This window comes from Thunnus albacares, chromosome 7 (assembly GCF_914725855.1).
Source record: "Thunnus albacares chromosome 7, fThuAlb1.1, whole genome shotgun sequence".
Classification (NCBI taxonomy): Eukaryota; Metazoa; Chordata; class Actinopteri; order Scombriformes; family Scombridae; genus Thunnus; species Thunnus albacares.
Genome location: NC_058112.1, coordinates 24,301,976 through 24,329,818, shown reverse-complemented (window position 1 = coordinate 24,329,818; position 27,843 = coordinate 24,301,976). Strand labels below are relative to the sequence as shown.

Below are 27,843 nucleotides of genomic sequence, written 5' to 3'. Positions count from 1 at the left end.
TCCTAATAAAATGTTGCAATAAGTTAAATTGTAATTTGACGTATTGTATTTTTATTTATTTATTTATTCTTTTCCACAGCCATAACTTACCAAAACGTCGTCTTCGACAGCCGTTGATATTAATACATCGACGTTAAATTGCTATGGTAACAGCAGTATTGCAGAAGGACGACGTATCCGTGAAGGTTAACGCCGATTTTTACAAATGTGTGTTAGTTTTTAGCTGTTAACTTGTTCATATTTTATAAGACAGAGATACTTTAATTCATTCTATCTCCTTGATTGACACAAGACCTTAACCAAACGTTTTTAGTGGGAGGGCTTCAGGGTAGGAACTGTTTCCGGTTTGAGATTTTTTTTTGTCCTAGGATGGCGAAGTTACGACCCGCCCTACTCTGCCTCTGATTGGTTTATCCTGATATTCTTACCCTATTTCTAACCAATCTTACTCCTAGTACCTAAATATAGCCAACCAAACCAACGAAGGCAAGGAGTACTAGCCAATCAGTGGCAGAGTAAGGCGGGTCATGACTTCGCCATCCTAGGAATAATATTTAGCTTCCGGTTTGGAACACACACACACACACACACACACACACACACACACACACACACACACACACACACACACACACACACACACACACACACGTGTTAGAGGAAACACTGGCGTTCAATGTTGTCCGCACACTTCTGAATCTCACCAGACGCAGGTAGGTTAAAATCAGCCTTTTTAATGGAAACAACAACGTCTTTCGTATTATTTACAGTGAGTTTTTCAGCTTTGCTTTGCTGTTAGCAATGTCAACCTTAGCTGGCGATGTTAGCTTTCTGATGACACTGCGAATGCGCTAGCAGCTTTGCTAACTTTTGAGTGAAAGCAGTATGTTTTGTGCCTCTTTTTTCAGTACCTGCGTCAAGCTCGGGTCCCTCAAAAGGTCTCTGCAAGTGTTTGGCAGCTGGGAGACAAGAAGTGTTTCCCAAATCTACACCTGTCTCTTGCTACCTCAGCTTCACAAGCGGTAATACAGTAGCATCGTTTTATAGGCCATTAATGTTAGTTCAGCTCAGTTCAGTTATGCTGTCATTACTCTCACCCTATTAGAATCGACTGTAATGCAGTATTAGATACCATAATGTAGCTTTGAGCTCTATTTCCAATTGATTGTATAATAATATAATAAAATATCAACAAAATTGATACCTATATCATCATGAATGAAATCATCTGGTCTGAGATACTAAGGGGCTCTGTTGTAGTAACATAGGGGATAATACCCCCAAAAATCTGGATTCTACATTTTCTGTAAGTAAGATACTCAATAGCATCTTTCGTTAAACTTCCTCTGCATAGTAAATGCCCACGTCTTTCGCCATGAGCCCAGACTGCAACTCAGACTCTCTGCCAGAAATTGATAGCATTAGGGCTTCCTGGTAGGAGAGGTTTTTAAGATGCTTACTGTATAAAAACAAAGTCCTGGTCCCTGCTTCAAGTACAGCTTTGTTGCAAGTCATTCCCTTAGCAGGTATTCAGACCCAAAACAGACCTGTGTTAAAACAACAGTCGGTCTGAACGCAGCCTTTACTCCCTCATTTCCTGACAGCTCTCTACTGTCTCATACTGATAAAGGCTAAAATGCCCCAAAAATAACCCTAACGGCATCATCAGCATTGTTGTCTCAGACTTATAAAGGCTCCCTCTTTAGCCTCAGAAGACGTTATACAACTTTCTTCACAGTAGGAGTGTAGGTGAAACTTTAAATTGTGTCCTTAAAATGTTTGTTTCAATCTTTGTCTCACAGCTTGGGTGCAATGGCCGAATCAGAGCCCAAGCCTGTGCCTGTCCAGATTGGAGAAAAGAGAGGTTGTCCAGAGGATGAGGAGGAAGACGCTCTGTCAAAGAGACCCAGAGTTGAGAGTGATCACGGGAATGGAAGTACTCTCCACCGAAATGATGAGGAGGAGTCAGAGGGTGAAGCAAGTAATGGAGAGGAGGACGGTGAGACCTTTGCTGATATGATGAAGCATGGCCTCACCGAGCTGGATGTGGGCATCCTGAAGTATGTCAGTGATCACGAGGGCTTCTCAGGAATCCTGAAGGAAAGGTTCGTCCTCCAGAGTCTCCAGAACTTACACATTTTGTCTCAAAATGATTGAGTTTGTATTGTTTAATAGATCATTTCTTGTGGTTTGTGCTCATGTACAGGTATTCAGATTTTGTGGTGAATGAAATCAGCAAACAAGGCAAGATAGTGCATTTAGATGATCTCTCTATTCCTGCAGAAGTTCAGGTAAGGTATTGGATTAAATTTCAGTCATTCAATTAAAATTCTCTTTACTGTTTGTAAGATTTCACACAGCTAGTTCTAAAAGTTGACTTTAAAACCTCTTAATGTGTTTGTGTATGTTTGTTCTGTGTTAGGAAGTTACAGAAGCTCAAGAGGAGCCGCAGGAATCTGATGTGCTGACTGAAGAGCAGAAAAAGCAACTCGGGGAGCTGCAGCTCTTCAAGAATAAAGAGGGCAGTGTCTCCATTGAGGTGAGTGTACTGGATACCTTTGCCATTATTTAAAACTCTGTAATATCTTGAGACTTATAGCTAATGTCCTCTCCTTTTTTAATATTGAAGGTAGTGGATGATACAAAAGAGAAGCGGACGCTGGTCCACAAAGCCATCAAAACTCAGTATCCTGGTTTGGAGACAAAGACAGAGGAGAAGGAAGGTCGCAAGTTCATAGTGGCCTACCACGCTGCTGGGAAGAAAGCTCTAGCAGGTATTTAGAGAAGAGACAGAACCACGTGCTAGCCGTAAACCGTCTGGACAGAATTCTGGTCCAGTAAATTCTAAATTACTAAATCATACTTCATTTAATGATAAATGAAAAGATTTATTGCATGTCTTTTTTTTATGATTTTCATCTGTTAGTATGCATGTGATCACAGCTGGAAGCAATAAAATAGGACGCACGCACTTGTGCATGTGCATGACCAACACACCTGCATGATTCTTCTTAGATTTTTACTCTTTATGATATTTAAACAAGCATTTATTTGATCATGGACCAATCATGTTATTCAGTGGAATGCTCTGATCTAGATTATGACTTATTAGTATGTTCAGGCTGAATGATTTAAGGCAACAGAGGAAAGCAGAAATACCTTGGTGCCTTGACAAGAGCTTTCACCCGTGTTGCATAAACCATTAAATACCACACTCCACTCTTAGGCCCATGCATGCAGATCTCACCCCTGACAACTCGTCCCACAGTCTATAAGCATCTCTTTCTTAGTAACACTATTCTATCCTCCTTTTGCTCTTCTCTGTTGGATAGAGGTCAAAACAACTGCAGGTAAGAGCTTATTCTTCACACAAGCAAAGAGGCAGTTAGGAGTCGGTAATAAGATGAGGTTAAAGCAGGTTTTGGTATCGTAATAACTGTTGGAATATATTTCCATTCTGTGAAAAAAACAATCTTGATTAAAAGCTGAGGTTTTTGGCTCAAAGTTGGTTTCTGAGGTTATCTTTCTCAGAAAAGTGTAGAAGTAGAAAATCTGTAAAGGCATAACTAGAATCTTGGGATGCCTCTAAAGTGATATGTATATTAATAAATGTGAATCAGTGATCTTTACCTCATATTTTCCTACTCTATATTTCAGTACATGTTTTTTTTCTGTCTCCATGAAAGCCCCAAGGAAACACTTCTGGCCCAAAAACCGAGGCAGTTTTTGCCACTTTGTCTTATACAAGGAGAACAAGGACACCATGGACGCTATCAATGTGCTTTCAAAGTTCCTCAGGTGATTAGATCATCAAAAAGACAGTTTATTCGCACAATGAAATGTGATTGAAGTTTTGAAAACCATTATGTACAATGATGCTTGTCTTTCTAGGGTTAGACCCAATATGTTTTCCTACATGGGAACCAAGGACAAGAGAGCCATCACTGTACAGGAGATTGCTGTGCTCAAGTGAGTGTGTAACGCTGTAACTAATCACCGCATTAATACGTGTGCATTGATTCTCAGATTTTCTGCGGATGATTAAAGTTGCATTTTGCCAGCGCTGGAGGTGTTTTTGCTGTTTGTATGCAGTTGATCAGGTTGTTGCACGAGATTGGTAATGAAGGAACTTTTTTCTCTTGTTCTCTCAGGATCACAGCAGAGAGGTTGGCTCACCTCAACAAGTGCCTCATCAACCTCAAGCTTGGAAATTTCTGCTACAAAAACCACCCTTTAAAGCTGGGGGAGCTGCAGGGCAACCACTTCACTGTTGTCATCAGGTCAGCAGATGTTATCACACTTTCTATTGTGCATGATATTCCATTCATGCGCTTCATTGTGCATGCTGCAGCTGGTATATTCATAAGCTGTACTGCATGATCTAAATACCACTTGCAACCCAAATTTGGCCGTGATAGTTGATATCTCATTTTTAAAAATAATGCAGGTCACCCTGAACAGTCAGTACATCTTCTCTTTTATTATGCAAGAATTTAATCTGACTGACTGTGAGCTCAAATAGCAATTCATGTTGAAATTCAAGTAATAAAAACCCTGTTTGATATTATCATGAAGGGTTTAGATTGATTATGAGTGATTATCAAAATCTGAATGAGACTAACTAAGACTAACAAAAAAATGGAGCAATATAAGCTTCACAAAGATGCGTTCAGCGTCTTTCAGGTTGTAAAGATGCATTAAACATTTAGCTTATTCATGGTGTAGTTCACTTATATTGCCATGTTCATATCTAATGTATTACCAGCTAGCTACCTACCTTTGAATTGATTTGCCACTTGTGTCTTTTTTTTGGGGGGGTCTGGTCTTGTCATTACCTTAACCTTGTTCCATGAGTATATGCCACATTGATGTATTTGTTAACATGTTTGTATGTCAGAAACATCTCAGGAACAGATGAACAGGTCCATCAGGCCATGACATCCCTCAAGCAGACAGGCTTCATCAACTACTACGGCATGCAGCGCTTCGGCACCACAGCAGTGCCTACGCAACAAGTCGGCAGGTAAAGTCGTTATATGGAGATACTGACATGATATTAACTTTATTTATGCAGTACCTTTCACCAAACTTACAAAATGTTCTACAGTAAAAACAGAATAATAAAAGTCTAACATAAAAGATGGCACATGGCAAAAGTTGTGGCACGACGGTGTTGATTAATGTTTTTGTCCGGCAGGGCCATCTTGAAAAATGACTGGAAGGAAGTGGTGGATTTAATACTGAAGCCTCGTCCTGGAGGTAATAAACTATTTTTCTCACTTTTTTTTTTTTTCTTCCATCTGTAAAGTCGCTCTGTAGCCCTTCTAATATTTCTCTGTTTTTATTGGTTTCTCCAGCTGAGAAAGAGTTCTTGGTCCGCTGCAGGGAGGAGTGGGCAAAAACTCAGGACCCAGAGGCAGCCCTGAAAAAGCTTCCCAACAAGCGCTGTGTGGAGGGACAGCTGCTGCGAGGCCTGTCCATGTACGGCAAGAAGAATATCGTTACTGCATTTGGACTGGTTGGTTTTCTATTGATAATGCTATTAGTTTAAAGTAGCAGCTGATCAAAGTGCTCTTATAACCAAACTAGAGCTGCAACGATTAGTTTATGAATTGATTAGTCAATTGACATATAATCCATCACAGAGTATTTTGATAATAGATTAATCATTTTGAGTAATTTTTTAAGGAAAAATGCTAAAATTCTCTGTTTCCCGCTTCTTATAAATATGAATATTTTATGGTTTATTTAGTCCTCTATGAGAACTGAATATCTTTGGTTTGTGGACTGTTGGTCAGGACAAAACATGAAATTTTAGGTTGCATCTTTGGCTTTTGGTTATCATCATTGACATTTTTCACAGTTTTTGGACTTTTTAAAGACCAAATGCCTAATCGAACTGACAGATTCATCGATAATGAAAATAATGGTTAGTTGCAGCCCTAAACCAAACTGTTGAGTATGCATATGCCAGGTGTAAATATGTGTATGAATTTAAAGTAGGATAAAGCGGAAACCCTTAATTGATAAACATATCTTCACCAGCAATTTAGTTATATCCCAAACTCATTCTCATGACTATTGTTGTTGTTTTTTTCCAGATCCCACGCAACAACCGTCTTATGTATATCCACAGCTACCAGAGCGTGGTGTGGAACACCATGGTGAGCCGCAGAATCGAGGCCTTTGGACTGAAGGCTGTGGAGGGAGACCTGGTGCTCAGAGGAAGTTAGTAGTTCACTTTTTCACCTGACTAATCAGGTCTCAAGACTTCCTGCTTAAAAAGAGGATAAATTAAAAAATAAAATAAACCTCTTAAACATATTAATTAAACCAAATAATCTAATAATAATCTATAGAAGAATATTGAAGCTTTCCAACCAATAATTTTACTCATTTAAGCAGACTAAGACAAATATTGGGTCCAGGAAAATGCATTTAATTTCATAGGGTTGCAGTTTTCAAAGTGACCAACTCTAAAACTTGTTACTCAAACAGCATTTTTCAGTCTCATGTTGTTATGACAGAAAATCACGCTTGCTGATGTGTCGTCTCTCATATGTTCATAAAGCAACAGCACACGTACTGTCTGCTGAGGAGGCGGAGAACTGCTCCATCCACGACATTGTGATGCCGCTTCCAGGCTTCGACGTCATTTACCCCTCTCACCACGGTAAGAAGTCGTTCTGTGCGATTTAAGAGTTCACTTATTTGCACAGTACACGAAAGTATAGCTGTGAAAATAACATTGGGTGGTGGTAACACTAACATATGTGAAGACATCCGTTCCTGTTTCTAACAGGAACAACAATAGAAAAATCTGAATTTGAAGTGAACAGAAAAGGAAATAACAGGCAAATGTTGTTCTGGGCATTTAATTGTATGGTATTACAGTCATGTTTGTGTCTGTCTGTCAGTGGGTAAAGGTTACAGAGAGATGCTCTCTGCAGACGGGCTGGACATCGACAACATGAGACACAAAGTGAAGGATTATTCTCTCGCTGGAGCCTACCGACGCATCATCATCAGACCCAGTGATGTCAGCTGGTTAGCATGCCTTCACTATTCAGCCCCAGCAAATTAAATGCTAGTATATCATTTCTAATTATGGTGTAGTACCAAGGATTTAATTGTGTTATATCAACCACATTTCAATACTGAAGCTGTTACTGTGTACTGCAGTTAGTTAAATACATTGTTTTTAATATTGAGCCATTATTTCACAGCTGGTGGTCTATAAACTGGTGTGTTGTGGTATTTCTTTATTTTCCGTGTAGGGAGGTGATTCAGTATGATGACCCGAGGATCTCCCTGGTGCATACTGATTTTGAGAAACTGGAGAACAAACCTGCTCCTGTCTTCAACAAAGGTGAGTCACAGTTGACTTGTAACGTTAAAATACATAACAAATTGCTTCAAAATTGTGACATGATATGATTGTGAAATAGATTTTGCCACTCACATTACTTAATGTTTTTTAAGCCACTTGGGAGCAGCGCAACAGGCTTGATTGGTTGTTGACATGATGATGTTGCAAACGGTTGCTTGTTTACACATCCAGCAGACACAGAGCAACATTAGCATTCGTTTTGAAGTCGTGTGTCCACACACATGAAGAATGTTTAGTCCAATATTCACTCTTCATTTGGCTCTATTTTGCTCACCAACTTCTGATAAATTCAGATAAATGCTCCACAAAGTTCACCAGCTAGTCTCTAGCTTTGTCTGTCTGTCGTTTGGCACTGGGCAGGTGGTGTACAGTGAGCTTATCATAGCTTTTTTTGCAGAAAACAGCTGGCTGCTGCAGCTGGGAAGTGCTGATGAGAGCAGTGAACAGTTGAACTTAACCCCACAGCTTAATTTAACAGTTAAGCTGTGGGGCATAAAACCAAAACGATGAGCTGAAAAGACGCTAAAAAAGCTAGAGCTAAGAGGAATTTCAGAGTCTTGTAATAGCTGCTTTGAGTCTGTGTTTTTGGATCCAAAAAGACACTGTTTACTACAGTTTACAGTAAACGAGAACTGCCAAGAATATGCTTCATTTGCCACTTGTCATACACCAATCATTAAAAAAAACTGAATAAACTACAGCCTTTTGGTGCTGCAAGTGGTATTTTCACAGATAATTTTTAATAGTCAGGCAGGTCCCCGGGTTATTAATTGTATTTAAATGAACAAAAATAATAAGCCAAGGACATGCAGTAGCTGGGCTGTACTAGATCTATCACCTTGATGAATGTGACATAAGCCTAAAGCCAGTTTGGGGTTCATAAGGTTTATAGTGTTTAGAGACATGAATAATGATTTTGGTTGGTATCTCATTCTTGATATTTTTCATCTAAGTATGGGATGAAAAGGTTGTTTGACAGCTTCCTTCTCTGTTCACAGCCTTAATACAGTATTTCTCTATTTCCCCTAACAGAGGGGAAGCATCGTGCTCTGCGGATGGAGTTCTCCCTGCCTCCCTCAACTTACGCTACTATGGCGATCCGAGAGGTCCTCAAGTTGGACACAAGCATCAAGAAACAGACACAGCTCAATACCACCTGGTTCAACTGAGACCAGAACTCATTCTGACTTGAGCTGGACTGCTGCAGGCTGCAAAGCACCTGTCTACTGTGGCTACTTACTGTTGTGAGTGTCTTAAGTGTATTACTGAATGTTTGCGTGAGACAGAGAGCATCTGGGTTCTGTGCGAACCTTAAGGTTATTTCTTTGAAGTACAAAGAGCAACAATTTATCATTATTTAGCTTTTTTTTTTTTTTAAATGTTTTTACTTTCTCTAAAATATTTCTGTGCTGCACATAAAAAGCATATTTTGACAATGATTTCAGTAAACTTTGTGCTTTCAGGGTGCTCACTCACAGTCCTTGCTACACATGGTGATCAGCATGCGCTGTTTGTACAGAAATATGAGTTTTTGTTTTTTAACTTTCAACTGAATGCGTGAATCGAAAATACACCTGAAGCGAGAAATTAAAAATGTTGAGAGGTTGAGTGTACAGTCTGCAGTCTGTCTTTATTGCTGTATATAAAACCATGAGAACTGTTAGTGCTGTTGTGTTTCTCGGGGGCTTTAGTTAAGCCACTGTCTGTGTTTGTTTCTATTAAGAGGTGTTTCCAGTCTTTCCATGTCAAGGTGTCCTGCTACACCATGTGGAGGAGACACTATTAGATAAACACCGTCTCCCTCTTATGGCCATCGAGGGAATCTGTCCTTGCAGAGGAGGATTAAAAATGTATTTTAGGCTCTTATCAGTCTGCTGCTGGTCAAAACAGGCGCTGTGGAGCTGGCCATCTGTCAGTGTGGCATATGCCAGTTGGCAGGATACAGCTGCCCTCTCAAACTAAATGGAGTTACTAATCATATCGTTCACCCTCGGGCTACGTCTGCCCTCTTAGTTTTGGATCATTTCTCTGTTTTTATACTGTTTGGACCATCTATGACCTGCTATACCAGTTCATACATAGAGCACAACCAATGGAGGGATTACATAAACACAGTCACAAAAAGAGGTGCTGGGAGAAAGAGGATCATTTTTATTTTTACATTCCATTTCATTTAAGCTTAATTTAGCTTTTTTAGTTCACATTTAATGGCAGTTTGTTATCCAAATGTAAACAAAAGGGTGTCCAACAAAAATTGAGAACAGATGTGGAAAGTGCTTTTGACTAACAATAAAAATATACCGAATCCAAGTTATTACTGCCCTCTAGTGTGGTACAGGTTAACCTGTTCAGTTGTATATTGGAATATTCTTGAAATTTATATGATCAAAAAACTGAAAGATATGAATTGGGATATTGGCCCGGTTTGTCCTGGATTTGTAGTCTGAGTTTTAGTGAGAGAGGAGCAATGTAGTGCTACAGTTGAGCGTCTGTGTAGCAAAATGTAAAACCATTGATGTAATCTGTCTGTGCTGAACAAAAGGCCTACAGAGGCAGGTGTAGTTCTCAGGCATTAAGCCACAGTGGATAAGCTCTTCACTGAAGATAAAGTGAAATTGAATGAAGGACATAACCATGTAGGCTATAGCTTTCTCATGGTGACTTTTTATGTACTGTCAAACATAATTTAAATGATAATTAATAGGTTATATAGGAAAATAATATATGGTAAATAAATAAAGGCCTTTGAACAGATTTTTAAATTTAAATTTGGTTACAAACAGGATATATCATTTTAAAAAAATCTGATTTGAACATGACCTTTGGGAGCGACTTGTGTAACAAAATAATCAATGGTCCATTTACTAGCTTTTCAAAGCTGTCAACCACATGTTGTGTTCTTCTTCAGTAATCAGAGCTCAGAAAAGGTAGTAAGTGGATCTTCTAAGATTATTTTGTAATGCCACAGAGACATTTTATGAAAAACTAAATTGGATTAGAAGTTTTATTAGGTTTTTAATTATTGGTGTCAATATCAAGTTACTAAATCAGATTTTTTTAAGACGTGTGCAGGGCACTGCTATCACTATTAGGAGGCATACAGTTGTCATAGAAGATCTGGAAAGAGCTGCCAACATAAGTTACCCTCTTCAGGAACTCCTCCAGCTGCTGGACCGTCATCTCTTGAACCTTATTATTCTCTCTGTCGTTGAGCCCATTAGATGCAAACGCAGGAAGCTTTGAGCGCTCAGCGTACGGAGCATTGTGGTCAAAATCGATGCAACAGTAGGCTGACCAGAAGTAGGTGGGGATGCCCAGGCGGTTGACGTTATGGCGGCGGATTGTGTGCCCTGAGGTGGTGACCCCGGTGATCACATAGGCCGTGCCTCGACAGTAGTTGTTTAGCCGTCTGCGGATGGTGTGCTGGTATTCTTTCCAGGGACCGATGCTGAAGTCTCGAACCTGAGGGACTACATTTGTCAGAGTGTAGGTGGCTGCTTTGTCAGCAGGTTGGGCCTGGTGCTCTTCTGGATTCAGCTGTCCTCGTTCAAAGATCACAGTGTCAGAGTAGTCGTCCAGCAGGGCCTGAGCATCCCCAAAACTGTTAGGAACATTTTCTGAAGGGAATTGCTGCATCTCTCGAGACCCAGACAACGTGAAGAGCTGCAGGAAATGAACAAATAACTGTTCATACCATAAAATAGTTGCCAAAGGATCTTTTCAAAAGTCCTTCCCATAAACACTAGAGATCATGCTTTTTTTAAATTTCAGGAGTGAAAGACAGTAAATCCAACAACCAGTCCTACCTGTGGTTCATACATCCAAGGCACATCGACCTTTCTGGAGCCATCCGAGCGTTTGAAGGTGTATGCAGAATAAACAGGAATGCGGTTGATGGTGTCATACAAAGTGACAAATCGGGGTTTGCCTTCGTAAAACTGGCAAATCTTTTTAAACGGCTGATCCTCAATCCCTCGAGGTACTGTGCCCATGTACAGGAACCGTTTACATTCGGGTGAGAAGTTTTCCTGCACCTCTGCCCCTGTCATCACGATAACAAGCAGAGAGATGAGCGCTTGATCTATTCTGTAGAGAATCATGATGAAATGTGCACTACCTGTGTCCACAGTGCAATGAATCCCTTTGAAAGGTTGTCCTATTCTGTGGACTCTGCCTCCTATGTGACTCGTACTCAGACACAATATGCAAATTCTTATCTTTTTTTCTCTTTACACCTACAGTAGCCAAACCATTGCCATGTGTGGAAATCCATGAACAACCCCCAGTGGCCATAACAGGCACAGAAAGCTTCTGAGTGCTTTGAGTTATTCTGACTGATCAGACCTCTTTTCAGGTTGAGGTTATGTTGGGAATTATGTTTGAGGTAATGTAACTAAATCTTAATTGTGTCACAAGCTCTTTATACACATACTGTGACATTTAGGAGTAACTTAACCTCTTCAATCTCACTGACCCGGTGTGGATCAGTCAGTACAAATCCAGGCTGCGCAGCCAAAATTTGCTAAAACCAACTTTAGCTAAAAGATTTTCAGGGATGCCAAAGTTTCCAAAGTTGTCAATGGTTGAATTTGGGGGATATATGTTTAAAAATGATTCACATCTAGAATATTTCCATTTGATGTCATGGTGCTGCCATAAAAAATATGGAGTCTTGGCTCTGAATAATTTCACTCAGGGGAAATATTAGTAACAATTTACTCTAAGTCCCCCTATTTTGCATTTATAAGCAGTATATAAACAGTTAATAAATGGTTTATAATACAATATAATGTAGTGTAAGCAGTGTATTCATGCAGTTGTCAACAGCTATAACTCCTCCTGTGTGCACCTGTAAGTGGAGGCTACTGTGTTGACAAAAAATGAATGACAATATAGTAAAACACAGTTGTAATAATGGATAATGGAATATGTCAACTATAGTGTGTTATAAACAATTTATTTAATGTTTAGGCTATATAATGCTTATAAATGCTACATGGGGGGTGTCACAGAAACATCATATAGCATCAGTAAAGAACTGAAACAAGCTGATACAGAATGTATGATACTGTCAGACAGAGTGGGAAAATGCGACTCTATCAACCTCAAAGCTAAAAAGGAGAAAAACCTGAATGTTGAGGGGATTAAAAAGATTTTAAGAGAATGTCTGGCATAGAGGAAGGTTAGTCAAACATATTCAGAAGAGCAACTGTTTCCTGGCAGATCTCTTCACTAAAACTGTGTCATTCCCAAAGGTCACTTTTTAAATTAAGCAATGTTGTTGAGGATATTTATTTATTATATAAATGTATTTACTGCTGAAGCAGTAGGTGTGTGTTTGGAAGCCCCTGGGACCATCGCGTCTCAAAAATGTTAGTGAAACCCCTCTTCAAGCGTATCTCTGCCCCTGTTGTTTCCTGCTGTGATGCTCTGCCCACAGTTTTTTTCTCAATGAGTCAATTACTCTGCCTTTCTTTCCTCCTCAGTAAGTAAAGTTTGGTGTGTGTGTTCACCAGCCTGTTCCACTGAGAGAAAAGACTGTGGAATGTTTTTGGAAACATCTGTTCCCATAACAACAGGTTGATGGCAACGTGACCTCTGCCCCTGTGGAAACAAACACTTCCTGTTTACTATCGGACCGTCTCCACGCTTTACACTGTAACCCCAAGCTGACCTACAGTATCTATCCATCTATCTTATATCTGTATCAATCACTGTGGGGTTGAGAAACAATACTTAAAACCCCAAAATGTCTCTCAAGCTCATGTTTGCAAGTGTGAGTACATTTATCTCTTTTACTTGTGCATTGCCTTCTCTCCCCCGCATAGACACTGTCACTAATCTTCATGTGACACTGCAATTTGCAAATACAGTCAAAAACTGGCTAGTAGGATGCCCATGAAAGCATCGTCATCTTATCAGAGAAATTGTTTTACAATGTGGATAGTGTAGGGCATATAAAATAACTGATTAGCTTACACAGTAATACTGTGGCTCTACTTAAATTGTTAAAGGGATGAAATTATACAGCTATTACCTAGGTGCAAGGCTATTTAAAGCACTACATCAATGAAAAAAGTCATTGATGTAGTGCATTGCAACATTTTCCTAAAATAGACAATATTTTCTAAAATGATTTTAACAGTCAGTATGCAGGTGTCATTTTTTTTCATTGAATCATTAAATTGTTACCATTATACATATTTTTCTCATGATAAACGTTCAGTGGCAGCTAGACACTGTGATCCTTAAGTGTCTACCAACAATTTTCCTGTAAATGTTTAGTTGAGGTGTCAACTGTCTCCTGGTTTACTGGCTCATAACAGGTGTGTGCACAGCAGCAGCAGCTTCTTGCATATCTTCACTGTGACACGTCACTATGCTTTAGAAATTCTTGAAGGTAAAATCATATGTTTTGCGCTGATCTTGTGTCTGTCTGGATGCAAATCAAAATTTAAATTTGACCTTCATGGGATTCAGCATAAAAATTCAACAGACATTCAAGTCATATTTCAATTTAACAGCATTGCATTTTCAAATATTGTGTTACTACACTGAATATCTTATTATCTATTTTTTCAGAATAGAATAATAAACTCTTTGCCTCTGCAAAGTAGATGCAGTCTGACCCAAGTTCAGCCCTTTCGCTTTACAACAGAAGACTGCATGAGAGCTCTACTGTTGATAAAATGACTGAATCTGCTTTTAATACTTGACAGGAAAAAAACTCTGTTTCTACTATTCTAATAATACGCCCTTTATAAAGTACATATAAACTGTCGCTACCGGCTTTATCAATGGTTAAGAAATCACTTCCTAATGCTTTATAGATCTATTATCAGCCATAAATAAGACCATATTTAGGGTTACCAGGTTGTAAAAAATCCCTCTGGCTTTATATTTCATAATCATGCAGTTATAAATATTGGTAACCAATTAATAGATGTTCATGGGGTTCTCACTTTCTAAAAAGCCTTCTCTACAAGTCTGTAGCTATAAATGTTAATAAGTCATTAATAAAGGGTTTGTATGCACTAGATCTGCAGCTCTTTTCTATAAACAAGTGGTCAAACTGTCTAACCAGTCACAGTGAGTTTCCACAACCTGACAACCCAAAAGTTGTTCTCATTAGTGGCTTATAACTGACCTATAAAGCATTAGTAAATAATATAGATTAATAATATTAATCATTAATAAAGCCCAAACTTATATTCTCTTTCATATAGGGAGCCTTTTTAGAAGGTCGTATTGAGAATTATTAACTAACTACAACTGTTTTTTCCATGATTTTCACACAAAGACACATTTTATTTAGAGCTGGTTTACCTATAAGGCCATATGAACAGCATCTACACCCTAACACTCATCCCCAATTTCAATATTATTTTCATTATTTTACTTCACCTGCTTAGAGTCTCTTGATCTCAGTGCTTATTTTGATAAAGGCCTCTTGCTGCTGCATAAAACTGAACACTGCTTTACAACGTGCAGGGCCGAAAGCCTTTAGAAACACTGTTTAGACTACGCAACACAACAGAGCAACTGAAACTTTTCAATTGTCATTTTATGGTAAAAAAAAAAATAACACAGCTGTGGGTTAGGAACCACTTTCATCTACACCAGGTATATACAAATCAATGGTTTAAAGGCCTTTCGAATGTATTCATGAACATTCACTCTTCTATTCTGATATTGCAGCCTGACTGTGAATGTGAATGCTGTTATTTGTCCTCTGTGTGCGTGGGTTGTTACATTTGACCACTTTATACTCTGTGTGTGTTTGAGCATGTGAGACACAGAGAACAAAGAGCGCGTTTGTGTTTGCACTCATTCGTGTATGTGCATTCGGATGTGTTTGTGTCTGTGCATAGATGACAGCAGCCTGGAGGATCGGGGGCTCTGTTTGTGTGTCTCGGGTTTGTGTGTGCATGTAGGGGAGGAGGGACGGGGGACGGGGGGGGTTATTGTGTCTCACGGGAGGTGTATGTGTTTGTGTTGAGGGGGGGGGTGTTTGCAGGTCTCGTAACTCTCTGCTGGGGTGGTCTGGTTTAAGAACAAGAAAAAGGAGGGTTCTGGGTGTGTATATGTGTGTGTGTGTGTGTGTGTGTGTGTGTGTGTGTGTGTGTGTGTAGGGGACCCTGCTATATATTCAGACTTAAGATGAAGACACACCTCCCTCAGCCGACAAAGTACTGTACAGATGCAGGGACTGAGAGAGAATAAGTCACAGAGAGAAAGTGAGACAAGAGAAGACGGGATAAGAAGAGAGAGACTTTTGCCCCACTGTGATATCTTAGAAAGGATTTTGTACAAATTGATGGAGTAGCTGGAGGTAAGTGTCTGTTGTGAGCATCATTATAATCAGTCTGAGGACTAGTCCCTCATTTAAGAGGATGCAGGTTTTAAAATCCGAAACATTAACAGTATGAATGCATATAGTTTCAGCACTTTAAGAATAAAAGCAGAAACAAGCAAGATTCACACATTGATTTATTACTCCCAATAGATGTAATATATATAATAAGTCAGAGCCTGACAGAAAACACTATGTGGTTGCCTTTTGAAACTTATTGGGAGCTACTGTATGAGTGCAGTGAGATCTTTTGTCTGTTTCTAGTTTGTCCAAGATTTGATTCAGTTCTTGTGAATGTTTCCCTGGATGTAAACATGATATATTCAGTATATTCAGGTTATCTTGTTTGAATAAAATCCTTGAATTTTAATGCTGCCAGCGTGGCCTGAAATGGTCATCTTATTAACAACTTGTTCAGTATTAACAGTATTTATTCCTGTTGCAAAGGTTTAATGATATTTCTGCATTTCATTGTTTTTCTAGATCATCGACTGACAAAGTGAAATAAGTGAAAGAGAAGTGGAAACATCCACAACTGGACTCATAATCTTATATCTGAAACACTTTCACCAGTCTGGGACATCATATTTTTGGTTTCTCGTCATTGTTTTGAGAACTTATCGGAGCCTCCAATGATTTTAATGACAAATCACGTCATATAGAATCTAGGGAGATGGACAGACAGATGTCAGACGCCGACTTCCTCACCTCCCCCTCCCCTTCTCCCACTCCCCTCTTCCACTGCGACTACAGCGACTGGTCTCCCTCCTTCTCCATCATCCCATCCGTCTACTTGATGGCCTTCCTGGTTGGCTGCCTCGGTAACGGCCTGGTTCTCTGGGCCTACCTGGACCGAGCCGACGGGAGGAGAAAGAGCGCAGGAGAGAAAAACCACACTGGAGTTGGGAAGTTCTGTTGCAAAAGCATTTTCAGAACCAATCAGCAGAACATTAGGGATGCTGGTAGAGTCCACAGTGGCTCTTTTCCTCAAAAGAACAAAGAAAATGGTGGATATTTCTCAGGACAAAACTACAGACCCTCCTCTCATTCCTCCACCTCCTCCTCCTGTCCTCCCTCCATCCCACGTCCCTCTCGCTCACTGACAGACTCTCTTATAGCTAGTTTAGCTTTAGCTGACCTCTGCTTCCTTGTAACTCTCCCTCTGTGGGCCGTCTACACAGCAATGGGCTACCACTGGCCGTTTGGCCAACCCCTCTGCCAAATCAGCAGCTTCCTCACTGCTCTCAACATGTATGCCAGTGTGTTCAGCTTGAGCATGCTCAGTGTGGAACGGTACTGGGTTCTGACTGGGCGCCGGCACTCCAGCCACCACGCCCCGCAAAGCTGCCCCAGCAGGGCTCTGTGGATACTTGGAGGAGTGTGGGCGCTCGCGGGGGTCCTTGCACTTCCTGGTTTGCTGCTGCGCTCTGTCCGGGAGGTGGAGCTAGACCCTGAATCTGAGGACGATTGGCAGCTGGAGCCAGGTCACCCTGCTGACTCTGGATCTGTTTTCCTCTCCTGCCAGATGGATTACTCCATGCTGATTGCAGCAGAGCTGGAGGAGACAGACAGGGAGCGGGCTGAGATGTGGTGGGCAGCTGCGTTGAGCCTGAAGTCAACTCTGATTGGCTTCCTGCTTCCTCTTGTCATTTTGCTGGTGTGCTACTGCTCATTGGCTCAGCTCCTCAGCAGACATTTTGGACGGGGCCCTCGCCCTGACCGCAGGCGTCAGCGCAGACTCCTCAGGGTCATTGTCACCTTAGTGATGGCGTTCTTCCTGTGCTGGTTGCCCCTACATGTTAATAAAACTGTATCCCTGCTGCTGGAGTTTGGATTTGTCCCGTACTCCTGCTCTTTAGATCAGATCTTACTAGCTGCTCACCCATATGTCACCTGTTTAGCTTATCTCAACTCCTGCCTTAACCCTCTCCTCTATGCTGCCTGCGACCCATCGTTTCGGAAGAGATGCAGAGGAGCCCTACTTCTGCTGTGCAAGAGAGGAGGAGAGAGAAAGGAGGGGAAGGATGATAGAGGAGAGGGAGAGAAAGAGGAAAGGAGCTCAGGTTTCCCCACAAGAACGCAGGAGGAAACAGCAGATAGGATTGAGGAGGAGAGGGTAGGGGAAGCAAATAGTGTGGTCACTGAGGGGTGAGAGCACCCAAAAAGAGCTAATCCACTCACTTTCCAAGGGACTAAATGCCAAACCAAACAAAAGTGGCCAAGATATTAATAGACACTCCCCTTAGACTCTGGGAGATATTGTGTCAAATGTCAATATTTTTAAAATAAACATCCTCATCAAATAAACAGTCTTGAATTCATAGATTAGACATACATAGACATACATACATAGACATATATTCCCTGGTTCCAATCCATAAGAAATCTCACAGAAAATGATGCCACCACGTCCTCATAAATAGCCTCTGGCAGACCAAATATTCTTGTCATATGATCTGTTACTATAGTTTGTACTCTGAGTGCTCTGAGTTGTTCATTGATTTTGCGTTGCACTGTTTTTATTGCTGTTTTTATATTAAAAATCCTGCAAACTCACCCTTGTCTCGTTTGTTAAAAAAACAATAGTACCTACAGCCACATTCTATGAATTTACAAAATAATACTGTATAAAACAATCCTTTGTTTAAAGTAGGTAATTATACGGTATTTCTTCAATGTTTTTCATTTTTTTGTGCAGATTTATACATTTGTTTAACGTTCTAGCAATATTTTATAATGAGGGCCCGAGGGGGCACGCCTGGGGATCCCTGCACAGGGGCCTCGGCAGGGCCCCTCAAGAGCAAGTGGCATTTCAATTTCAATTTCCTCATGTTGTTTCAATTTTCTTTGTACACGTTGGATAATGGAACAAGCGGACACTTTAGCGCGCTGAATTGTATTGTACCTCTTAAAACAATGAAATCTGGTAATACCCCCCAAAATTAGGGTTTTTCATTATACAATGTGAACAACTGCAAATAAATTATACTTCATACACAGACCGTCTACATCTGTGGTAACTAAGAGTGCTGGGTTGCTCTAAAAAAAATATTCTTGTATATGTAAGTAAAACATAGTACATATTTTTAATATGAAAAAGATTGTGCTTTGGTCGTTCTGCATTTGTAAAGCAGTTTAAATGACAACAAATCAAAGAATTAGGGACAGGAAGGACCAAAAGGAAAAATGCAAGAGAAAGTACAATATCAGGTGAGAACACACAGCTAAATGGCACATCATTTCTCCTTTGTTTCAGGGAACAAATAAGTAATACTGAACTTGCTTTAAAGGAAAAGTTCACAGTTTTTCAAGTCTGTCTTAAAACAACAGTCAGGTGCCTATATGAACACTTGAAAGAGGTTTTCTTCACTGTAATCATTCCTCCTGTTCATACTGGCTAAAAGATCCCCTTCAAATGTACTTTCAATGTAAGTGATGGCGGCCAAAATTCACAGTGTGCATCTAAAAGTTTATCTGTGGTGGAAGTATAGTAACAAAAAGAGGGACTTTGACACTTAAAAGACTGTAACATTAAAAGATATCTACTTGATTTGACTAATTTGGATGGCTGAAGCTTCAGATTTTTGCACAGAAGGAGGACTGTGGATTTTGGCCTCATATAAGTGTATTATGAAGGAATCTTTTAATGGCCAATATGAATAGGAGGAATGATTGCAGCAAGAAAAAAACAATTTCAATGTTAATTTTGGCACCTAACTGTTGTTTTAGGACAGACTTTGAAAAATTGTGAAATTGTTAATCAGGCTCATAGAGCATTTAAATTTCTAAAAAGGATAAAGGTCTGTTCTTGCAGAAGGAAGTACCGGAACCCGTCCAGAAGGTGACGCTGCAGCACCATTAAGCTATCAAATGGCTAGTTTGATTTGAACTATGACCGCGCTGTCATAAATGAGTCTTGTTGATAACCTGGAGCAAAGTAACACTGGGAGCTTGTCCAGCGAATTTCACAAAAGTTTGGTCAAAGCTGCCGTCTTTCTCTGTTCCTCGCTGCTTGATTGATCGGTGAACTACTGAAGATGGGGACCGCATTGATTTACGATGAGGAGATGACCAAGTACAAACTGCTCTGGGTTGAGTAAGTAACGTTAACTTACAAGACAGATAACTTAGCATTTTGGTGCGTAGCTAACTAGTTAATTAACCAAATAAACCTGTATGGGGACGTTGTGACTTACTTGACTTTATCGTTATACCACCGCTGGTTGGTTGTACGTTAGCTATGTTTCATTTAATCATATGCTCATATAGTGATAAAGGTAGATCGGTGCAAGTAACGTTGAGGTTACATTACCCTTAGTAACCGTTAACTTACCCCTCAATTAACCAATTGACGTTACTGTCTGTTATTTCTTGTCTCCAGTTTAATTCTGTGGAAACACATAGCTGCAGTTGTTGTAACGGTAGGAACGTAAGTTTCTGGTTGTTTGTATCTAGTCCGGTCAGTTAAAGAGGAGCACACGCACTGGTACCGTTATCCGCATAGTAACAGCTGTGCTTGTGTTTATGCGCCGTCAAATGACAGAAATCGTTACTTAAACTTAATTTTCACTCCTTATGTCCATGTTCCCTCGGCACTGTCTTCATCATACAGTTTCATTGTGCCCCAGACATTTCTTTCTGCACTCTTTTCGCTGGCCAACTGTGTAATACAGAGCAAAATAAACAGTGACAGTTCATGGACAACCCATATGATTTTATTCAAAACTGCTTTGTTCTGTTTTTGGACTGAGATATATGGGTATAGCTCCTTTTTTGCTTTAAGACACAACGTCGTGTTATCTTTGGCACCATTTTACATAGTTTTAGAGGAGATTCTTCTGTTTATTTGTGTGCACAGAAATTATACAAGACCAAACAGAAGCAAATAAAACATAGTATACCTTTTCCCAGTTAAAATCCACCATAAAAAAAAAAAAACTCCTACAGGTGAGATTATTATGGTATTTTAATGTGCATTTGTAGTTAAACTGGATAACCAGGTGAGGATCACAAAAATAGTATTGCTCAGGCTTTTAAACATTTTGAGACTATTTTTCAGGTGAATTGAAAGTGAAGTTTAAAAATAGATTAAATTAGCATTACATTAGCATGATGTCTAACTAGTCTCTTCCATTTACACTGTCAAGTGAGCAGTACTGCCTTTCCCTGTTTATTTTGTGTGTATAAGCCTATGGCTTCTTAGTTTCAACACTTTTTTGTGAATATACACCAGACCATAACTAGACAAACACCAATAAACAGGTGTGTTAGTGTACTTATGACCTGGAGTCTACATCAACAAAGCCCAACATGAACGCCCCCCCTCACCTGACCCAACCTGCATAACCACTAAACAAAGTTACAATAAATAAATATATAAAATAAGAGAATAAATAAAATATAATAAGTTTAAAAAACAGAGGAGAATAGTCAGTTTCCAAACAAAAAGCGTAATTTACAAAATGTATAGTAAGATTACATCATCGAACACTACGGAGACAACATTACAAATATCTGGTTATAGCAAACAGTCAGAGTAGTCATTGATCCAGATGGATTGTGGACAGGCTCTGAAAGTGTGCTAGAAAAAGGCCGCCACCTCTTGCAGAAAGAGTCCGTTGACCCTCGAAGAGTAGAACGTGACATAGCTGAGCCTTGTTGAGTAAAGTGGAAGGACGGGAGAATAACAGAAACCTCTCATATCAGTCAAGCCTCCAGCTTCTTGACCTCTCCTGTCACATGTTTTTGTTTTTGTTGTTTGCACATAAAAAGTGCAAAAAATAAAATCACAAAAGTACTGATGACTAAATGTTGAAACACAAATTGTCCTGAATTCAAATACTGATACTGGCTACTTCACATACAAATCTACAACACAAAATTCAAACACTTAATTCAAGCTCATGTTGTTTTCCATCTCCAGTCCAGTGTGTAAGATTGAGGTGCCCGAGCGTCTCACAGTGAGTCATGACGCTTTGGTCAGGAGCGGTCTGGCTGATCGCTGTGTATCCATACCTGTCCGGGAGGCCACGGACGCCGACATTCTGCTGGTTCACAGGTCAGTCCTGATGTCGACAAAGAGCCCACACCTGGTTCTGTTTTTTGTTTTTTTCTACCTCTGAAGATGAGGATGAAATAGCTACATGTACTTTGTTGCTCCCAACAGTGAGGAATACCTGGAGGCAGTGAAGAAGACCCCTTACTTGACTCTTGAAGACCTGAAGGAATTCACCCTGCAATATGGTGACGTCTACTTCCACCCAGTCAGTACTACACATAATATTCTTTCTTTTTTTGAGTCGGTTGCTGCTTAATAAAAGCACCTCGCTGGCTGTTGTGGTTCATCTGTATCAACACCTCTCGGAGGTCAGTTTTACTCTTAGCTTGTCACCTCTTTCTCTCATTTACCGTCCTAGAACATCTATCATTGTGCCAAGCTGGCTGCAGGGGCCGCACTGCAACTGGTGGACAGTGTTATGACGGGGAAGGTGAGGAATGGCATGGCTCTGGTCAGGTGAGGCTGTTAACAAGTGACACATGAGTAGCCTGACAGGCCTGGTTTATTTGTTGCTCATAAGTCTATTTAACAACTTTTAAGAGATCTTTTTGTGCTCTGTATAGACGTAATGTTGTATAAGTTACTGGGGAAAAAATCCTTACATATATATCACCTCTCTGTCATTGTTGATAGACCCCCAGGACATCACAGTATGCGCAGTGCTGCCAATGGTTTCTGTGTGTTCAACAATGTGGCCATAGCAGCTAAATATGCCAAGCAAAAATATGGGCTTCAAAGGTAATATGTTTATTCTTGCAACTATGAGAGAAATCAATTCTCTAAGAACCTCTTTATTGGTTCTATATACTCTATATTTTCATCTTTATGGATTTTTTTTTTTCAGGGTGTTGATAGTTGACTGGGATATCCATCACGGTCAAGGGGTGCAGTACTCCTTTGAAGACGATCCAAGGTGAGTCTTTGGAAATGGGAGGGGTTGTGAATTTTGTAAGTGGACATTGTCTTTCTTCTGGCATCTTAAGTTCTGCACACTACATTTTCCAGCGTGCTCTACTTCTCCTGGCACCGATATGAGCATCAGAAATTCTGGCCTCAACTTAGAGAATCAGACTATGACTGTGTTGGCAAAGAGAAAGGGGCTGGATTCAACATAAACGTACCCTGGAACAAGGTCAGTAACGTCTACCAAAATACACTTGAAGTGATTATAAATCTTTTTGATTATTTATTTTTTTGGACCTTGTTTATAAAATATATATGCTTGTCTTTATCCTCTGATTTCATATCCTTCGAAAATATGATGAAAAGAGAGTGAAAACATGCAGTTTCCCCTTTTGAAAATATTTTGAATAGTCTTTTTTTTTTAAAAAAACATACTACAGAAAATCACAATTAACACAATTAACATGAAGACATATTTCGATATATTACAATTAAGGCTGCAACTAACAATTATGTTCATTATACATTAACCTTTGTTGATTAATCAATAAGTCATTTAATGTATAAACTTCTCAAATAATGATTAATATTCATTATAAGTTAACAGAGCCTTATTCTGACCACCAGCTGCTCTAAAAAGCAGCTCCACCAGTATGTGAAGGAGAAGGATGTGAACATAAAAGTGTTCTATATTTTTGCAGTCATTAATTGTTAACTAATGGTTAATTGCCCAATTTCTTCAGCACTGATCTCAAATTTACTTTGACGGTTGTGTGCACAAGCTTCGTCTCCATTAAATAGGTCTCATCATGTTTTCTCCAGGTGGGAATGCAGAACAGCGACTATCTCGCCGTCTTCTCTCACGTCCTCCTGCCAGTCGCATACGAGGTGAGACGGAAAATGTACAATTCGATTAACAGATAGTCATGTGAGGGATTATTTAACTGAACATGTGATTCTGTGTCACAGTTTTGCCCAGACTTGGTGTTGGTGTGTGCAGGCTTTGACTCTGCCATCGGTGATCCAGAGGTACTGAAGATAAACCGTTACCATAATAAAGCTCGGATTGCTACAGATACTTGTGTATATCCTTTTTGTTTATGCTGAACTTATTGTATGTAGAATCATATGCTGCTGTCGGGATTTTCTATATTTGCAGGGTGAAATGTGTGCAACCCCTGATATCTTTGCCCACCTCACTCACCTCTTGATGAACCTTGCAGGAGGCAAACTGTGTGCTGTGCTGGAGGTCAGTTTGTTGATGTTTCTTTAGATTTACATTTGTTCCTTATTCCTTTTAATATCATTTCATATCATCCTGGAAACACCATCAGTTGAGTTGTTTTTCTCTGTCAGGCATGTTACTGGGATTATTTTTATGACACTGTTATTTATGAGAATGACCACAATGACTGAAAACATACACAAGTCTAATCTTTCAATACCTACATTACACGTTATTATTGTTTAATAGTCTCAGCAGTGTGGGAGAGTTTTACATTCTGTTAGTGTCCTGTGGGAGGAAACTGGGAAGTTATACTGTGTGAATATTTTCCAGGGAGGGTACAACTTGACTTCCCTCGCCCAGTCTGTGTGTCAGACAGTTCACACTTTGCTCGGAGATCCTGCACCTCGGCCTTCAAACATCGACAGTCCCTGTAAAAGGTCTCTCTCGCTCTGAATCAAATGTAACAAGTTCAAACCTTAACTCTGTGTGTTTGTGTGCTTTTTTTTAACTGTTGTGAATTTTCCTCTATCAGTGCACTGGAGTCCCTTCACTGTACGCGTTCAGCTCATAAGAAGTACTGGTCCTGCTTCAAATATGCAGGTATAACATCCATTCCTTATTTAAACCCTTGTGTCACTTTTATCATCACTGCCTCGTTAAAAAATGTTTTATTTCATCTTTCTCTAGCTGATCTACCAGACTTTGAACTCAGCACTAAGCGCATTAAACTGGCAGAAGAAGAAGAAGAAAAGCTGGAGAAGGGAGAAGAGGCAGTAACCAAAAAGGAAGAGGTGTGGCCAGAGCCTCCGAAACGTGTCGCTCCTCTTGTTCGTACTGCCTTAGTGCTCCCTGACAGTGTGGCTTGCCCGGATGGGTGTAAACGCTTCAGTTTATCAGAGAATCTCAACCCACTTATAGCCAACAAACTCAGGTGCGGAGCTGCTGTTGGTGATGGTTCATTACAGTTAACATATTATCATTTATAGTAATAAACTTCAGGATGTTCACTGAATCCAAAAGAACCAAAGTACGTTAAAATATCCCTTATTTCCCCTCCTTTTTTTCACTATAAGGGAGAACTTCCTCAAAGCTGCAGATGACAGCGATGCTCTCTCAACTTTGTCCACTCTCATTGCCCTGGTAGAGAAAATGGTGAAGAACGAGGTACAGTCAGAGTATTGTTTGTGTCTTTTTTTTTTTTAGTGCTGCTATGTGACCTCCTTGTGAATACAGTTTTTTGCTTCACTGCCTGCATGGGCTTCACGCTGATGTCATTACGTTTAATTACTGCCTCTCAGATCTGCAGTGGCTTGGCACTGGTCCGTGACGTCTCCATGGCGACGATGTGTGTCGTCCAGCATGCTGCAACCGCTCTCAGCAACCGGTATAACAATATGGATCTAATACTAACTTACATATTACTGAGATAAAGGGATTATGTCGTGATAAAACAGATTGTTGTGCAGAAATGTCTTTACTGTCCTTTTTTTTGTTGTTGTTATTTATTTTAATTTTGGCTGTGTGTGTTTTGTGTTTCTGGGGCCAATTTGTTATTCAGCAGCTTGTTTTTCTTATTTGTGTGATGGCCAAATGAAGTGATACCCAATGTGGATACAGTTTTTGCAGTTGTATCAAATATTAACACAGTAAATACTCCTTGGAAGCAAAGAGAAATATTCAACAGTCACCAAGCAATTACAGATTAATGTCTAAATCTAACTATAAGAGTATCCAAGGATGAAAGAACAAGCTGACTTCATTTAATACAAGTAAACCAACAAAGGACTAAACAGTGAAGTTTACATCTCTATTAATATCCAGTTTATTGTTAAGGTAGTTCAAATATACTGTATACATTTGATGCTTCTTTCTCTTCATGCAGCGTTTTGGTCGTGTGTGTTGGAGACGGGACGGTCCCGAGTCAAATCACAGAGGATGGGTAATTATGATTTATACTCCCCTAAAAGTTAATGAGAAAATATGTCCCTTCTGACTGCAACAGTACCAACAACATGGTAACAGAAATTTCTCGATTTTAAGGAAAACACTGGTGGTGCATATCAGCGGGAAGGAGCCAAAGGAACAGAAATGCAAATATTACGTTCCTGTGTGTCTAAAGAAGGTATTTTACTACATGTAGGACTGGATGTTATTTCCAATAGCATTGATTTATTATGTGTTTTAATGGTTGACAACAATTCATGTATGAATATTTTAGCATGATCTGTCACACCATGAGATCTTAAATACTACGACTTGAATGTATATTCATATTTCAATCCATGTGATTAAATGTCATTATCATAAATTCCTGTATAATACTGTGATTATTACCACAACATTAATGTTTGTGAACGCCCATATGAACGTGTGTTTTATGTGCAAGTGATGTGTATTTGTGCTCTCACAGGGCTGCAGTGAGGTTTCAGGGTTCGTACAGGCCATGTTCGGCCTGCTTCTGCCTCTGGGGTACGAGTATGACCCCAGTCTGGTTCTGCTGGTTCGGATGCCAGATAGTGAGATGTGTGACAGTGTTTGGCAACAGCTAACAGGCCTGCTACAGGGCCTGGCACAAGGACACGCTCTGGTCCTCATGCAGGTGAGAAGGCTGAGACAAGATGCCCTCAACTGTTCGTCTTTGGCTTCATTAGGTTTGAGTGACATGGTGATCTACTTTAGCGGTCAATTTTTATTTATTTATTAATTTTTCTCAGGAAAGCGAGAAGGCTTGCGTCGACCCAACGGCCTCCTCGCTCCTCGGGAATGCTGCCCCCTCTCTGGGGCCACTTCGTGCTCCTCTACCAGAAGATGTGGAAGCGCTGGAGAGCCTCAGACGCAGGCTGCAGACTGACTGGAAACTGCTGCAGACCACAGGTACAATTGTGTAATCTACATCTGCAGAGCTTTTAAAATGACGAGATTAAAAAAATAAATACAAACATTGAATTAAATAATTTTGTCTCCAAAAACAGCACCAGAAAGCGGAGGAGGTGATGACCACTGAAGCAACTCCTGCTCCTCTTTGTAAAAATCAGATGAAGAACATTAATCTAATGTGTTGATACCCTTTTATACTTTTTTGTCAGTGTTTAATCCAAACTGAGCCTATATTTGATATATTCTGTCATAAAATAAACAGTATGTCTCAGCAGATATGATCAGAATACATGGAAATACTGTAATGTTTTACACAAGGACATAATTACATAATGTGATTAGGTGGGATTGATTGTGAAATGGATTGACAGGGCTTTTGATTCACAGACTAACACATTTAAAGGCTTGGCTAATATATGGAGTATATGTGGTGAAGATAATCTAAGCTTTCTTGAGAAGTTCTGGTTGCTACTGTAGTAGGTGGACCTTTTTTAAAGGCCCTGAAAACTGGTTTTCTCAGCTTCTTACTGTGACTGATGGGGTCCTACATGAACACATTTTCTGCCAGTTAAAATAGTTTTTGGTTATATCACATGACAGATTTCAGTTCTTGTCATTTTTTTCTCTGAGTTCTTCTCACTGGTTTGAAGTGGGTGAGGCTCAGTTGGAAAAAGCTGATTTCATTTACTTCTGAGTATGAATCGGGGCTTTTTAATGTTTGAATCAAAGTCTGATGATGGTTGTGAGATTGTTTCTTAATAAATGAACTTTTTTCAAACTTTGATTGTTGCGTATTTTATTGAATATTTAATGTTATCAAGAATTACTTATATAGTCATAGATACTGGACTTTTAATGAGGGAGAACTAGGTAACTGGTTGAACTTTTTTTGTGGAAAAACCTTAGGAGACAAATTATTCAAAGCTGACTCAGAACATGTATGAAGTATGTTAAATATCTTTTATGTTATATATCTGGAGGAGATCTTTAAGATTTAAAACCAAGTAAGATCATTTAATATTTCTTAACCAAAC

General features: G+C 39.8%; 4 protein-coding genes across 5 annotated transcripts; 3 read left to right on the top strand and 1 right to left on the bottom strand.

Moving 5' to 3' along the window:
- The first annotated feature begins 610 nt into the window (after positions 1–610).
- On the top strand, positions 611–9,003 carry pus7 (pseudouridine synthase 7). The gene is made up of 17 exons (XM_044356571.1): positions 611–713; positions 909–1,022; positions 1,803–2,105; positions 2,207–2,291; positions 2,423–2,539; positions 2,630–2,774; positions 3,687–3,798; positions 3,892–3,969; positions 4,152–4,280; positions 4,898–5,023; positions 5,198–5,259; positions 5,358–5,518; positions 6,102–6,228; positions 6,572–6,673; positions 6,918–7,047; positions 7,278–7,369; positions 8,423–9,003. The coding sequence occupies exons 3-17, from the start codon at positions 1,813–1,815 to the stop codon at positions 8,557–8,559; spliced, it is 1,896 nt and encodes a 631-aa protein (XP_044212506.1). The 5' UTR covers positions 611–713; positions 909–1,022; positions 1,803–1,812; the 3' UTR covers positions 8,560–9,003.
- LOC122985716 (endonuclease domain-containing 1 protein-like) lies at positions 8,753–20,771 on the bottom strand. 2 transcript variants are annotated; one of them, XM_044356575.1, is made up of 3 exons: positions 20,077–20,771; positions 11,197–11,432; positions 8,753–11,053 (listed from the first exon to the last, which is right to left on the bottom strand). In XM_044356575.1, the coding sequence occupies exons 2-3, from the start codon at positions 11,380–11,382 to the stop codon at positions 10,448–10,450; spliced, it is 792 nt and encodes a 263-aa protein (XP_044212510.1). In that variant the 5' UTR covers positions 11,383–11,432; positions 20,077–20,771; the 3' UTR covers positions 8,753–10,447. The 2 variants fall into 2 exon arrangements, with proteins under 2 accessions (XP_044212510.1, XP_044212508.1); XM_044356573.1 differs by lacking the exon at positions 20,077–20,771 and having other exon boundaries at positions 11,197–11,625.
- On the top strand, positions 15,465–18,249 carry aplnr2 (apelin receptor 2). Its single transcript, XM_044356572.1, has 2 exons — positions 15,465–15,722; positions 16,227–18,249. Exon 2 carries the CDS (start codon positions 16,417–16,419, stop codon positions 17,893–17,895), a length of 1,479 nt encoding a protein of 492 aa, XP_044212507.1. The 5' UTR covers positions 15,465–15,722; positions 16,227–16,416; the 3' UTR covers positions 17,896–18,249.
- Positions 19,610–27,593, top strand: hdac10 (histone deacetylase 10). Its single transcript, XM_044356570.1, has 20 exons — positions 19,610–19,839; positions 21,667–21,801; positions 21,910–22,006; positions 22,160–22,257; positions 22,435–22,539; positions 22,646–22,714; positions 22,807–22,933; positions 23,527–23,592; positions 23,674–23,733; positions 23,864–23,953; positions 24,263–24,369; positions 24,465–24,532; positions 24,620–24,863; positions 25,006–25,096; positions 25,231–25,316; positions 25,815–25,871; positions 25,973–26,054; positions 26,343–26,531; positions 26,647–26,806; positions 26,905–27,593. Exons 1-20 carry the CDS (start codon positions 19,781–19,783, stop codon positions 26,934–26,936), a joined length of 2,022 nt encoding a protein of 673 aa, XP_044212505.1. The 5' UTR covers positions 19,610–19,780; the 3' UTR covers positions 26,937–27,593.
- Positions 27,594–27,843: the final 250 nt, after the last annotated feature.